The sequence below is a fragment of the Symphalangus syndactylus genome, chromosome 8 (assembly GCF_028878055.3).
Source record: "Symphalangus syndactylus isolate Jambi chromosome 8, NHGRI_mSymSyn1-v2.1_pri, whole genome shotgun sequence".
NCBI lineage: Eukaryota > Metazoa > Chordata > Mammalia > Primates > Hylobatidae > Symphalangus > Symphalangus syndactylus.
The window spans coordinates 101861238-101876163 of NC_072430.2; the positions used below are offsets into that span (position 1 = coordinate 101861238).

A 14926-nucleotide genomic window follows, 5' to 3' on the forward strand; every position below is an offset into this window, starting at 1 on the left:
GTTTTTTGGTTTCAATTTCATTTAGTTCTGCTCTGATCTTTGTTATTTATTTTCTTCTGCTCGGCTTGGGTTTGGTTTGTTCTTGTTTTTCTGATTTCTTGAAGTGTGACCTTAGATTATTTGTGCTCTTCAGTTTTTTTGATGTAGGCATTTAATGCTATGAACTTTCCTCCTACCACCACTTTTACTGTATCCCAGAGGCTTTGATAAGTTGTGTCCCTATTACCATTCAGTGAATATCCAATTTTATTCCACTGTGGTCTGAGAGGGTACTTGATATAATTTCAATTTTAAAAAATTTATTGATATTTGTTTTGTGGCCTATCATATGGTCTATCTTGGAGAATGTTCTACGTGCTGATGAAAAGAGTGTATATTCTGCAGTTTTTGGGTAGAATGTTCTAGAAATATCGGATAAGTCCATTTGTTCTAGGGTATAGCTTAAGTCCATTGTTTCTTTGTTGATTTTCTGTCTTGATGACCTGTCCATGCTGTTAGTAGAGTACTGAAGTCCCCACTATTATTGTGTTGCCGTCTATCTCATTTCTTATGTCTAGTAATAATTGTTTCATAAATCTGAGACCTCCCATGTTAGGTGCGTATATATTTAGGATTGTGATATTTTCCTGTTGGACTGATTTTTTAAATCATTATATAATTGTCCCTCTTTATCTTTTTAAACTGTTGTTGCTTTAAAATTTGTTTTGTCTGATACAAGAATAACTACTCCTGCTCCCTTTTGGTTTCCATTTGCATGGAATATCTTTTTCCACCACTTTCTCTTAGATTTATGTGAGTCCTCATGTATTAGGTGAGTATCTTGAAGACAGCAGATACTTGTTTGGTGGATTTTTATCCATTCTGCCATTCTGTAAAATTTTTTTTTAACTTGAAATGTTATTATTTATGTATTGGCATATAATAGATTATTTAAAGCTGTTAAAATTATTTAAAATAGTTTTTAAAATTATTATAATTTAAGTTCTAGGGTACATGTGCACAATGTGCAGGTTTGTTACATAGGTATACATGTGCCATGTTGGTGTGCTGCACCCATTAACTCGTCGTTTACATTAGGTATATCTCCTAATGCTATCCCTCCCCCCTCCCCCACCCCATGATAGGCCCCGGTGTGTGATGTTCTCCACCCTGTGTCCAAGTGTTCTCCTTGTTCAGTTTCCACCTATGAGTGAGACCATGCGATGTTTGGTTTTCTGTCCCTGTGATAGTTTGCTCAGAATGATGGTTTCCAGCTTCATCCATGTCTCTACAAAGGACATGAACTCATCCTTTTTTATGGCTGCATAGTATTCCATGGTATATATGTGCCACATTTTCTTAATCCAGTCTATCATTGATGGGCATTTGGGTTGGTTCCAAGTCTTTGCTATTGTGAATAGTGCCGCAATAAAGATACGTGTGCATGTGTCTTTATAGCAGCATGATTTATAATCCTTTGGGTATATACCCAGTAATGGGATGGCTAGGTCAAATGGTATTTCTAGTTCTAAATCCTTGAGACATTCTGTAAATTTTAAGTGGAGCGTTTAGGCCACTTACATTCAACATTAGTACTGAGATGTGAGGTGCCGTTTTATTCATAGTGCTAGTTGTTGACTAAATACCTTGTTGTTTTTTTTCCATTGTGTTATTGGCTTATAGGCCCTGTGAGATTTATGCTTTAAGGAGTTTCTATTTTGATGTATTTCAAGGTTTCATTTCAAGATTTAGAACTCCTTTTAGCAATTCTTGTAGTGCTGGCTTGGTAGTGGTGAATTCTCTCGGCATTTTTTTGTCTAAAAAATATTTTATTTTTCCTTCATTTATGAAGCTTTGTTTTGCTAGATACAAAATGCTTGGCTGGCAATTATTTTATTTGAGGAGGCTAAAGATAAACCCAGTCCCTTCTGGCTTGTAAGGTTTCTGCTGAAAAATCTGTTGTTAATCTGTTAGATTTTCCTTTATAGGTTACTTGATGCTTTTGCCTCACAGTTCTTAAGATTCTTTCCTTTGTCTTGACTTTAGATAACCTGATGACTATGTGCCTGGGTGATGATCTTTTTGTGATGAATTTCCCAGATGTTCTTAGAGTTTCTTCTATTTGGATGTCTAGATCTCTAGTGAGGCCAGGGAGGTTTTCCTTGATTATTCCCTCAAACATGTTTTCCAAACTCTTAGATTTATCTTCTTCCTCAGGAACACCAATTATTCTTAGGTTTGGCTGTTTAACATAGTCCCAACTTTCTTGGAGGTCTTGTTCTTTTTTTTTTTTCTTGAGACGAAGTCTCGCTCTCTTGCCCAGGCTGGAGTGCAGTGGCCCGATCTTGGCTCACCGCAACCTCCACCTCCCTGGTTCAAGCAATTCCCCTTCCTCACCTTCGCGAGTAGCTGGGATTACAGGCGCACACCACCACACCCGGCTAATTTTTTTGTGTTTTTCCTAGAGACAGGGTTTCACCATGTTGGCCAGACTGGCCTCGAACTCCTGACCTCAGGCGATCCTCAAAATGCTGGGTAATCCCAGCCATGCCCGGCCTGTTTATTTTTTTAAAATATTCTTTTTTCTTTGTCCTTGTCTGATTGGGTTAATTTAAAAGCATTGTCTTTGAGCTCTGAAGTTCTTCTTCTACTTGTTTGATTATGTTGTTGAACCTTTTAAGTGCATTTTGTATTTCTCTAAATGTGTCTTTCATTTTCAGATGTTTCGATATTTTTTTCTTTATGATATCTATTTCTCTGAAGCATTTTTCATCCATACTCTGTATTGTTTTTTAAAATTTCTTTCTCTGGTATCTTTTCCAGAAGCTTAATAATCACCCTTCTGAATTTTTATTCTGGCAATTCAGAGATTTCTTCTTGGTTTGGATCCATTGCTGGGAGCTAGTGTGGTCTTTTGGGGGTGTTATAGAAACTTGTTTTGTCATAATACCAGAATTACTTTTCTGATTCTTGCTCATTTGGGTAGACTATTTCAGTGGAACAATCTGAAACTCAAGGGCTGCTTCTCAGATTCTTTTGTCTGATGGGGTGATCCCTTGATGTGGTGCACTCCTCCTTTCCCTAAAGATGGGGCTCTGGCGAGCCAGACTGCAGACTGATTGTTATTGCTCTTCTGGGTCTAGCCACCCAGCGGTGCTACCAGACTCTAGGCTGGTGCTGGAGAATGTCTGTGAAGAGTCCTGTGATGCAATTCATCTTTAGGTCTCCTAGTTGTGGATACCAGCACCTGTTCTGGTAGAGATGGTACGGGAGTGACGTAGACTCTGTGAGGGTCCTTGGTTGTAGATACATTTAGAGTGTCTGCTTTCTCAAATGCTGGTTATGCCAGCAGTGAAGCTGTCACGTGGACAGATTCAGAACCACTGGTTAGCCAGGGTGTTGCAGGCAGTGGAATTAGCTGTTATTTTCTCCTTCCTTGGAACAGGGTTGTTCTGTCATGAGTTGCTGTAATGTCCTGAGTTGGTTGGCCTCTAGCCAGGAGGTAGTGTTTTTGAGATAGCACCAGAGTTTTTCACCTGTCTTGTGGAATTTGCAGTGGCCTGCCACTTATTTTAAAGGATCTGTGATTTGTTTTGGTTTTCTTGATATGCTTCTGCAGTGGTTGCTGGAGCAAAAGTTCATGGTGTGAATCTCCCCACACTGTTCTCTCCATCCAAGTGGGAGCTGCACATCAGCCCTGTCTCCTAACCACTATCTTCCCTCTCTCACTTTTTTCTTTTTTATTGCTGAGTAATAGTGCATCGTATAGATATATCACATTTGTTTCTCCATTCATCAGATGATGGACATTTGGGCTGTTTCCACCTTTTGTCTATTGTGAATACTGCTGTTATAAATAAACACTAGTGAGATAATACTTTACATCTATTTGACTGACAAAAATTAAGACAGACAATACCAAGTACTGGAGAGATCTATTCAAGGGTATATTGCTGAGTAGAGTGTAAATTTGTTTAACCATTGGAAAATAACTTGGCATTATTTTGAAAAATGGAAAACTCATACTCTCTATGATCCAGCAATTTCATTCCCATGTATATGTCCAACAGAAACTTTAGCATATAGGCACCAGGAGACATATACAACAGTGTTAATAGTAGTATTGTTTCTAAGAGCGAAAACTTGAATCACTGAAGTGTGTATCAACGGCCATTTCTTTAAGGAGTTCTGCTTTAAAGGGCGGGAAAGAAATGGTGCAGTAATGGAGGATGAGAATTTTTTTTTTAAATGGGAGAAAAAATAGCACACTTGTATGCTGAGGCAGTACTTCAATGGAAAAGGAAAAGGAAAAAAAATAGTAAGAATTTCTGGATAACCTGGTTTCTCAGACACTGAGCTTCAATTTATCTGCCAGTTCTGGAGGGTGCTGTATATACCTTCCAGTTTTAAGTTTTACCTATGTTCACTTGCCATTTTTAAAAAAACTTGTATTAGGTTCAGGGTACATGTACCTGTTTGTTATATAGGTAAATTGTGTGTCACAGCAGTTTGGTGTACAGATTATTTCTCCACCTAGGTAAAAAGCATAGTACCCAATAGGTGGTTTTTTAGTCCTCACTCTCCTCCCTTCCTCCACCCTCAAGTAGGCCCCAGTGTCTGCTGTCTCCTTTTTTGTGTCCATATGTACTCAATGTTTTGCTCCCACTTGTGAGAACATATGATAGTTGGCTTTCTGTTCCTGTGTTGGTTAACTTAGGATAATGGCATCCAGCTCCACCCATGTTGCTGTAAAGAACATGATCTTGTTCTTTTTTATGGTTGCATAGTATTCCATGGTGTACATGTACATTTTCTTTATTCAGTCTACTGTTGATGGGCATTTAGGGAAGATTCCATGTCTTTGCTATTGTGAAGAGTGCTGCAATAAACATAGGAGTGCGTTTTTTTTTTTTTTTTACAGTAGAATGATTTATATTCCTTTGGATATATACTCAATAATGAGATTGCCGAGTCAAATCATAATTATGCTTTGTGTTCGAGAAATCACCAAACTGCTTTCTATAATGGCTGAAGTAATTTACATTCCCACCAGCAGTGTATGTGTTCCTTTTCTCTGCAACCTTGCTAGCATCTGCTGTTTTTTGACTTTTTAATAATATTCATTCTGACTGGTGTGAGATGGTATCTAAATGTGATTTTGATTTGCATTACTGTAATGATGAGTAATGTTAAGCATTTTTTATATGCTTGTTGGCCACATGTCTATCTTCTTTTGAGAAGTGTCTGTTTATGTCCTTTGCCTTTTTAATGAAGTTTGTTGCTTATTGATTTGTTTAAATTCCTTATAGATCCTGGATATTAGACCTTTCTTGGATTCGTAGTTTGAAAATATTTTCTCCCATTCTGTAGATTGTCTGCTTACTCTGTTGATAGTTTATTTTGTGGTGCGGAAACTCTTTAGTTTAATTAGGTCCCATTTGTAAATTTTTGTTTTTGTTGCAATTGCTTTTGGCATCCTTATGATGAAATCTTTGTCAGGTCCTATGTCCAGAATGGTATTTCCCAGGTTACCTTCTAAGGTTTTTAGTTTTAGGTTTTACATTTAAGTCTTTAATCCATTTTGAGTTGATTTTTGTATATGGTATAGGAAGGGGGTCCTGTTTCATCTGTATATGGCTAGCTAGTTATCCAAGCACCATTTATTGAATAGGGAGTCTTTTGCCCATTGCTTGTTTTTATCAACTTTGTTGAAGACCAGATGGTTGTAGGTCATTCTTAAACTGCTGGATTAAATAAGAGCACATCAACTGAGTATCCAAAGTTATATTTTATATCTCTTATACAGAATTCGATTGGTCCACCTTTCATCATATCACTACAGAAATCAGATCCAAGTTACTATATGTGTTCAGTCAAAGGTTATTACACAGCAGTCAAAATGAATGAATTACATGCAACATGTATTAAGAACGTATGAATGCAGTTACATGCAACAATATGGATTAATATAGTAACAAAATGTTGAATAAAAAGGCAAGTTGAAGACTACATGTAGTATTATATCCTTTTTAGAATATTTAAATACAAGCAAAATTAAACAATGTTACTTAGACATCCTATGTATGTGATAACACAAATGTGCAAGAACAAAATTCAGGACAATGACTACCTCAGGGAGGAGGACAGTAAGAGAAGAAAAGGAGCACACAGATCTAAATCATTGGTAATTTTCTAGTTCAGTGTTTCTCAAACTTTAATGTGCATCAGAATCACCTTAAAATCTAAATTCCTGGGCCCTACCCTCAGAGTTTTCTGATTCAGTAGGTGGGGGATGGGGCCTAAGAATATACATATCGAACGAAGTTCCAGGTGCTGCTAGTTCTGCTGCTCTGGGGACCACGCTCTGAAACCACTTGTAGTTCTTAGATTGGGTTGTAGGTTCACAGCTGCTCCATTTTATTATTAAATGTATATGCTACTTAAATTAAATGAAAAAAAAAGATCAAAGATGACAGTGTGTTATGAACCAGGGATTAACATTAATTCATTTCTGGGCTCCTGAGGTTTCCTCCCCCCCAAAAATTCTAAGGTTCCATTACTAAAAGCAAACTTGAGAAACACTATTTTAAGAGAACTTCAAGACCATTAAAAAAAATTAACTATTTTTGAGAAATAAATTTGAAAATTATTCTTTATATGCACAGTGACAGCATATTGCACTCTACTTTCCTGGATCTCAATAAACTTTGGCAAGAACTTGGCAGATCACAAATCTACTTTTGTTGATTCAACAAAAACTGTTTAAAGACTTTTCTTCCATTCTCAGTTCTTATCCTTCTCTCAAAGTGCTGTAGGTAATGATTTTTCATCTTTTTTCTCTCTCCCTCCCTTACAGATTGATTCAGGCTCCAAGATAAAATTTAGATGACATTTTAGATATTGACTGGGCATGTGCAGAGCCATACTCTGTCTTGCAATATAACAACAGCCACGGACGGGGTTTAGACAAACGGCTGAATATAAAACTCTTGCCTACAAGCAGCTCAGCCTAGGGGGGAAACAGATTCATAAATATAAAATTACAATCCAAAGCAGGAAACACAGTATGTTATACGAAGGCAAAGCGGTTCGTCTTCTTTCATAGCCTCTCCTAAACCCGGCGACTCTGAGCTATTTTTCTGGCAAGCCGCCGTCCTTTGGGGACCTCTGGCGCCGTGGCTTTCGGCCTGCGGCGGGCGCAGGCGCGGGCGGGGCGGGGCCGGGCGGGGAGGGCCGGCGCTCGGGGCCGCCTTTCATTGGCTTTCCGGCCGGAAGCTGCGGCGAGACCCGGCTGCGCATGCGCCTCTCACACGTGCTGTCAGAACACCGCCTCCTCCGCTGGCGGCCGGTCTGCACCATGCTGCGAACGTCTGTCCTTCGGCTGCTAGGACGCACGGGGGCTAGTAGGCTCTCTCTCCTGGAGGACTTCGGCCTACGCTACTACAGTTCGGGCTCCCTCAGTGCCCGCGATGATGCTTGTGATGCGCGCGCCTACTTCACTACACCCATTTTCTACGTGAACGCGGCGCCGCACATCGGGCACCTGTACTCGGCACTACTGGCGGACGCCTTATGCCGCCACCGTCGCCTCCGAGGTCCCAGCACGACCGCCACGCGATTCTCCACTGGTACCGACGAGCACGGGCTGAAGATTCAGCAGGCAGCAGCTACTGCGGGCCTGGCCCCGACCGAGCTGTGCGACCGAGTCTCTGAGCAGTTCCAGCAGCTTTTCCAGGAGGCCGGTATCTCCTGCACTGATTTCATCCGCACCACGGAGGCCCGGCACCGGGTGGCTGTGCAGCACTTCTGGGGAGTGCTTAAGTCGCGCGGTCTGCTCTACAAGGGCGTCTATGAAGGTTGGTATTGCGCCTCCGACGAGTGCTTCCTGCCTGAGGCCAAGGTCACCCGGCAGCCGGGCCCATCGGGGGATTCGTTTCCTGTATCTCTCGAGAGCGGGCATCCAGTATCCTGGACCAAGGAAGAAAACTACATTTTCAGGCTTTCCCAGTTCCGGGAGCCACTCCAGCGGTGGCTGCGGGGCAACCCTCAGGCGATTACTCCCGAACCGTTTCATCACGTAGTTCTTCAGTGGCTGGACGAGGAGCTGCCCGACCTGTCCGTGTCTCGCAGAAGTAGCCACTTGCACTGGGGCATTCCGGTGCCCGGGGATGATTCGCAGACCATCTATGTATGGCTGGATGCCCTGGTCAACTACCTCACTGTAATTGGCTACCCAAATGCTGAGTTCAAATCTTGGTGGCCGGCCACCTCTCATATCATAGGTAAGGACATTCTCAAATTCCATGCCATCTATTGGCCTGCCTTCCTCTTAGGGGCCGGCATGAGCCCGCCACAGCGCATCTATGTCCATTCCCACTGGACAGTCTGTGGCCAAAAGATGTCCAAGAGCTTGGGCAACGTGGTGGATCCTAGGACTTGCCTTAACCGCTATACTGTGGATGGCTTCCGCTACTTTCTCCTTCGGCAGGGCGTCCCCAACTGGGACTGTGACTACTATGATGAAAAGGTGGTTAAGTTGCTGAACTCCGAGCTGGCAGATGCCTTGGGAGGTCTCTTGAACCGATGCACTGCCAAAAGAATAAATCCTTCTGAGACCTACCCAGCCTTCTGCACTACCTGCTTCCCTAGTGAGCCAGGGTTGGTGGGGCCATCAGTTCGTGCTCAGGCAGAGGATTACGCTCTGGTGAGCGCAGTGGCCACTTTGCCAAAGCAGGTAGCAGACCACTATGGTAACTTTCAGATATATAAGGCTCTGGAGGCCGTGTCCAGCTGTGTCCGGCAAACTAATGGTTTTGTCCAAAGGCATGCACCATGGAAGCTGAACTGGGAGAGCCCAGTGGATGCTCCCTGGCTGGGTACTGTGCTTCATGTGGCCTTGGAATGTTTGCGAGTCTTTGGGACTTTGTTGCAGCCTGTCACCCCAAGCCTAGCTGACAAGCTGCTGTCCAGGCTGGGGGTCTCTGCCTCAGAGAGGAGTCTTGGAGAGCTCTATTTCTTGCCTCGATTCTATGGACATCCATGCCCTTTTGAAGGGAGGAGGCTGGGACCTGAAACTGGGCTTTTGTTTCCAAGACTAGACCAGTCCAGGACTTGGCTGGTGAAAGCCCACCGGACCTAGAAACTCAAGTTCTTACCGGCTTGCGGTAAAAAAGCAAATGTGTTATTTTTTTATTTCTTATTTTCAGGAAAGTTATACTAGTATTTTCTTAAGTGTGTAATCAAATGAGCACATAAGCTGTGTCCCTGTGAAAAGAGGTTTGTAGCCTTTCAGGTGCCTACTCCTATTCTTCATTTCTCTGTGACCATTGATCACTGTCCTTTGTGCATTGTGTGTCTAAGATGTCTTCAGCGGAAAGATGGGTAAGAGACAGTGTTGCTAATGCTGTTCATTCTTTGTGCCTCCTTCCAAACCACAGTTATTTGCCCAAACTACCTCTCGTGGCTGGTGTTTCATTGGCCTGGCCTCTGCTTCTCAGGCTAATTAGTGGAGTGACTCCTTTATTTGAGGGTCAGGGTTGGAGGCCCCTTACCGGGGCTTTTACAGGGGGATCCTGCTTTGTTACACATGTTGGGTTTCCTGATAAAAAGAGAGTATTTTATTAAACCTTTGAACCAGCGTCCTAGACCAGATGATTTTTGCCCATGTGCATCCCCATTTAAATTCCTACGACTAAGGCTCACTGCTTTGTTAATAGTCCAACAGTTGGGTTGTGTAACATCACACTTCAACCGGTAGATGGCTCTAATCTCACATATTTAATTACTAAAGAGTGAGGATTCAGAATATTTATAATAAATTAGTTTTCTGCTTTCTAATTTTGCAGCTCTTTATATTTTTATTGCTTTTCTTAAAATAAGGGATAGCTTTGCAACCAGTGTTGTTTTAATGGAAAGCAAAAAAACCCCCCAAACTTATCAGAATCCTCGTTCTTTTTCAGACTACTGAAAAATGACATTTACTCTGTTAAATGTTTAATAAGTGGATAAGTAAATGTATCAAGTTGTTTATATAATAAATTATAAAACTCTTGAGGCACTTGGTATGTTAAAAATTTTAAACTTTAGTAACATTAGGTTACAGGTATGATTTAAAAATTTGTAAATAGTTCAAAAGGGCAATGTTTTCTTTATATTTCTTATAGTCTTAATTTTGTTATCCATGTACATAATATACCTCATGATTTCTTTTGATCAGGATCTATAATACAATATAGAAATTGTGTAATAGTTATTTTAAATGTTAATACACAATTTTCAGGTAATTTTAACTGATTATTTCTTTTGCTCTTTTAACTTAAGTTATTAAAGTTTAAAAGTTTGTAAGTACCTTATTCAGATCTGTTCTGTTGCATTCGTTGAAGGTGATGGTGAAAGGAGGAACTGACCAATGCTTCAGGAGTCTCAAACTGGATTTAGGAATCTCTCTAAGGCTCCATAAGAGAACATCACAGAGAAGATGTTAGCAATTTACACAGTGACTACAACATAGTAAGCCAGAGTTATGTCTCATAGGTGATTAGACAGCTGGGCCAAAGTTCAAAATGAGAACTTGCCTTGGAATATACATTCTAAGTACGGTAGCAAGTAGAGAGGGCCTGCAATGAATTAAACTATTGTACTGGTAGTTCCCCTGGATTTATTCGAGGTGCCACCATTCAGTTCCAGTTTCTATTTATTAATCAGTGAAATGAGGAATTTTTGGTTGCTGGAATATTGCTTAGAAGAGAATGCTTGAAGGCATTCTAAAGGTGGAAGGACTGTTTCCACAAATGTTCCTTCAGACCCTTCTTATTCATAAGTCTGGGCTTTCCACATGACATGTTCAAGTTAACTGCTGGGGTTATTAGCACAGACTACTGGGGCATAGGATGTAGGAGTGTAATATCTCCTACAGGTGGATAGAGCAGAGAGTGGAAAAAGATAACATGTATTTACATGGAAGGAAAACATATTTGAAAACCAGTGAGACGATAACTTCTGCCTTTGAAGTGCTCTTATAGCAGTGTTACAGTTCCTACCATGGATGGAGACAGTGTCTTCTACTTGAATGATCTTTCCTATGGCCTAGTGCTGGTCAATACAATCGATCTTTGCTTGCTGGAGGGTGTCAATGGAGTTCTTTTAGTGCAGTCTGTCATTTGTGCAGGCACTTAGCTGGCTACCTGGATATTTGTGATACTGGAGGACACAAGAACATAGGGGAACCAGATAGGACAGGGCGTAATTATTAGAAAGGATATTTAATTTAATTATTTATTTAATTATTTATTTATTTATTTATTTATTTATTTTTGTGTGAGCAATAAAGCTTTTTAATCACCTGGGTGCAGGCGGGCTGAGTTGGAAAAGAGAGTCAGCGAAGGGAGATAGCGGTGGGGCCGTTTTATAGGATTTGGGTAGATAAAGGAAAATTACAGTAAAAGGGGGTTGTTCTCTGGCGGGCAGGGGTGGGGGTCACAAGGTGCTCAGTGGGGGAGCTTTTGAACCAGGATAAGCCAGGAAAAGGAATTTCACAAGGTAATCTCAGTTAAGGCAGGCACAGGCCATTTTCACTTCTTTTGTGGTGGAATGTCATCAGTTAAGGCAGGAACCAGCCATCTGGATGTGTACGTGCAGGTCACAGGGGATATGAGCTTAGCTTTGGCTCAGAGGCCTGACTTTCCAAAGACAGGATATTTTAAATGGAGGAATGTGTGGTAAGTTGGATCTGACTTCTATGGTGATACTGAAGATGAACCAGTTGGATTCTCTATAGGAGGCACAATAGATACAGCAAATATTCTTTGAGTAATTAGTGATGTGTTTGAGTTGATCCAGCAGTTTAAGAATAGCAAATGGAGAATAGGTGAAAACTGGAGGGGATGTACTTCCAAGAGGGGGCATCCTAACCACTTCTGGTAGAAGATGATACACTTGTAGAATTCCCTACTCTAGCACTGTTAATACTTTATCTGGCATTTTCTGGATTCCTTCGCCAGAAAGTAACTGTCTTCCAAATACTGTCCTTGAAGTCCTAATATTCATTTTGGTGTGTTCCTGGAAGCAGTATTGCAGGAGGTGATAGACCACTGCCTAGATCAGGTATTCATGGATGTCACATTAGGAGAGTAATAAAAAGACGTCAACTCACTCAGCGGACTATAATCCTCTCTGTGAAGTCATGTGAGAAGTGGGCAATGCACATTTTAAGTGGCACCATTATATACTGGAGGGCTGTTTCACAAGTGAACTCATAGATGAGACACCTCAGAAGTCAGAAGACCTATGGCTATAGGAAGGAGCATAAGAAATAGATATAATCTCTGATTTTATTGAAACCTCAGTTTATTCTGCATGTAGACCTCATTATTTCTCTTAAGAATCTGTGGACTTTTTAGGGGCTATGATGAGCCCAATAAATTGAATATGAAGTTGATGTCAGAGTACTTAAGAAGGGCCTAGGCTGGAACATGGGCCCTGGGACACTGGTCTTCCCCCTCCCCTCCACCCCCCAAGGTGGTTGTAACTGTGATTGGGACTTAGCTCTTTAGCTCTGGGAAATGTCAAAACTGAAGTGAAACCAGTAGTTGGTCAGGTTGTGAGCCCTCAATGAGGATGACATCATCATGAAGTAAGACCTGGGGTGCTGGTGGGTCCTTGCCTTGTCTTTTGTGAGAAAGTGAATATCAATGGACCTAAAAGGATGTAGACATAGTGACAGCCATTTGTCTATTTTTGCAGCAATGGTTTACTAGTTCAGAGAGCTTGAGAGGAGCTAGGACACAGGGGTAACCAAGAGCAGATTCTAGAAGAAAGCTCTTGAGTCTCTTGCAAAACTAAGATAGTATAATATATGTAATTTCAGCACAACAAAACTCACCCTGCCCATTCCTGTTGCAGGAAGATTGGAGAGGATTGGTTAACTCTTATCAAGAGGAACACACCAAATTCAGAGGTTAATAACAGTAACAACCAAGTTAATTAAGGTTAATGGGAATTTTAACCTTTTAGGAAGAGTATCTTATTCTCTCTGGAGACAGGACAGGAGAAGCCCAGGTAAAACTTCCTTCCTATGTCACCAATAACTACTTTGAGCAGAGGGGAAGGGACTAACCAATTTAGAGGTGAAATTAGCTTCTTCTCTTTAGTAGGTAGTCTGGGGTTACCCAGAATAGATCCTCTGAATTAAAGGAACTACCTAGCAGGAAACAGTTGGCCATATTTAAATAGTTTGTTTAGGATTGTATTACATTAGTTTCTACTTACTTTTCACAATGAGGGAAGGGAACTGGAGGGAACTACATACCAAGAGGATCTTCCTATGGCCCCGACAACTAGAAATAATATATCCTCTACCATGCCTCTTTTGACGAGTACCACTTGGGAGGTTCAGCCATACTTGGATGTTCACCAAGGTAAGCAAGGCATAGTACATATGTTTCATCCTTGGCCTTGAGCTGAATTTTACCCCCTTAGCTAATGGCACAGTTTACTCACCATGGATTTTAAAGTCCACTGCTCCTCACTTAAGTACAGGATGGTGTGAGATGTCAAGATGTTTCAGGAAACCAAGTGTGCCATCTGCAAGAAGAAAATTATAGCTCCAAGGAGAGATGAGCCCTGCCCTTGAGTCACTTCTGGATGAAACATCTGCAGAGGGCCTGACTCACTGGGCAAGCTGAAGGGACAGACCCAGGAGTAACTATGGAAATGGAGGATGCTACCTTTCTTAGATTATGATGTGGGAGAAATGGTACTAACACCTCCATGCTACTGCTATTAAGGCCATGCCTTGTACATGTACCCCTCATTAGTTGAGAATCAATTGTTTATGGGATTTAACATGATGATGAAGCTTCAAAAACTAGATAATGATTGTTATAGGTTGGTATCATCATACTATTCTCTTAATACATTCCATAAAAATATGACCAATTACACATTTTTTCCTGATTGTATATTTTTGGAACACATTAAATAAAACAGCTTCAGTAGTTTGGCTTCCTTTGAAACCAGTCTAGAAGCTTCTATTGGTTAAAAAGCTATAGATATTAAAAATATAAAGTTAATAAACATAGTATACATCTTAGGTTAATCACAAAATAATACAAATAGAATGTATTTCTTTCAAGCCAGATGAAAAGAGAAGTGAAAGAAAACAATTCAACAGAAGCCAGGAAGGAACAATGCAATAGAAGACAGGTAGGAGAAAAAAGAGGCAAAGAAAAAGGAAAAATATTGTAAATAGAAAGCCCAAAATAAAATGGCAGAAATGAATACAAATATGTCAGTAATTGTAATAAAATAAAACTTCATGAGTCTTCTGTCAAAAGACAAAACTATTCAAAATTAAATTTAAAAAGCAATATATGTAGTTAAGAGGGATATACTTAAACATAGAAGAAACTAAGACATATGAAGAAACACTAGGCATATATTAACCAAAAGAAAGCTGGTATAGCAATATTAATATTACACAATCTATACTAGGGGGAAACCATTACTAAAAAAGTGGAATTTAAAAGGAATAATGCACGAAGTTACAGTTATAAACTTGTATGACCTAACCACATAGCCTCAAAATGTAAAAAGCTAAGATTGAAAATTACAAGAAATGTTCAAGTCTATAAAAAAAAAAGGCCCACACGGTAAAAGTATAACAACTCATACTAGACATTAGCATTTCAGTCTTTAATGCTTACTACTAAGTGTATCATCACTGCTAAATGCACGAAAAAAAATTAAGGCAGTCAAGGTTTTGTGACTCTAAAACTTTGTCTTTTTCCATCTATACCTGTGTGAAAATAACAGCTTGCTTTCTGAATATAACTGTCAGCCAAATATACCTATTCAGTAAGTCCTCTCAGTGGGTTACTAAAAGGGGGGAATCACATGGCCATAATTTTGCCAAATTTTCTGTTAGTTCAGTAATAAGTTGAGGGGAGAG

At 40.4% G+C, this 14926-nt stretch overlaps 1 protein-coding gene across 1 annotated transcript; it reads left to right on the plus strand.

Moving 5' to 3' along the window:
* The first annotated feature begins 7263 nt into the window (after window positions 1-7263).
* Window positions 7264-10331, plus strand: MARS2 (methionyl-tRNA synthetase 2, mitochondrial). Its single transcript, XM_063644866.1, has one exon. The coding sequence runs from the start codon at window positions 7277-7279 to the stop codon at window positions 9116-9118; it is 1842 nt and encodes a 613-aa protein (XP_063500936.1). The 5' UTR covers window positions 7264-7276; the 3' UTR covers window positions 9119-10331.
* The last annotated feature ends 4595 nt before the right edge of the window (window positions 10332-14926 follow it).

Excerpts from the sequence above, each read along its gene's own strand:
- MARS2 (XM_063644866.1), top strand. The coding sequence starts at position 7,277 with ATGCGCCTCTCACACGTGCTGTCAGAACACCGCCTCCTCCGCTGGCGG.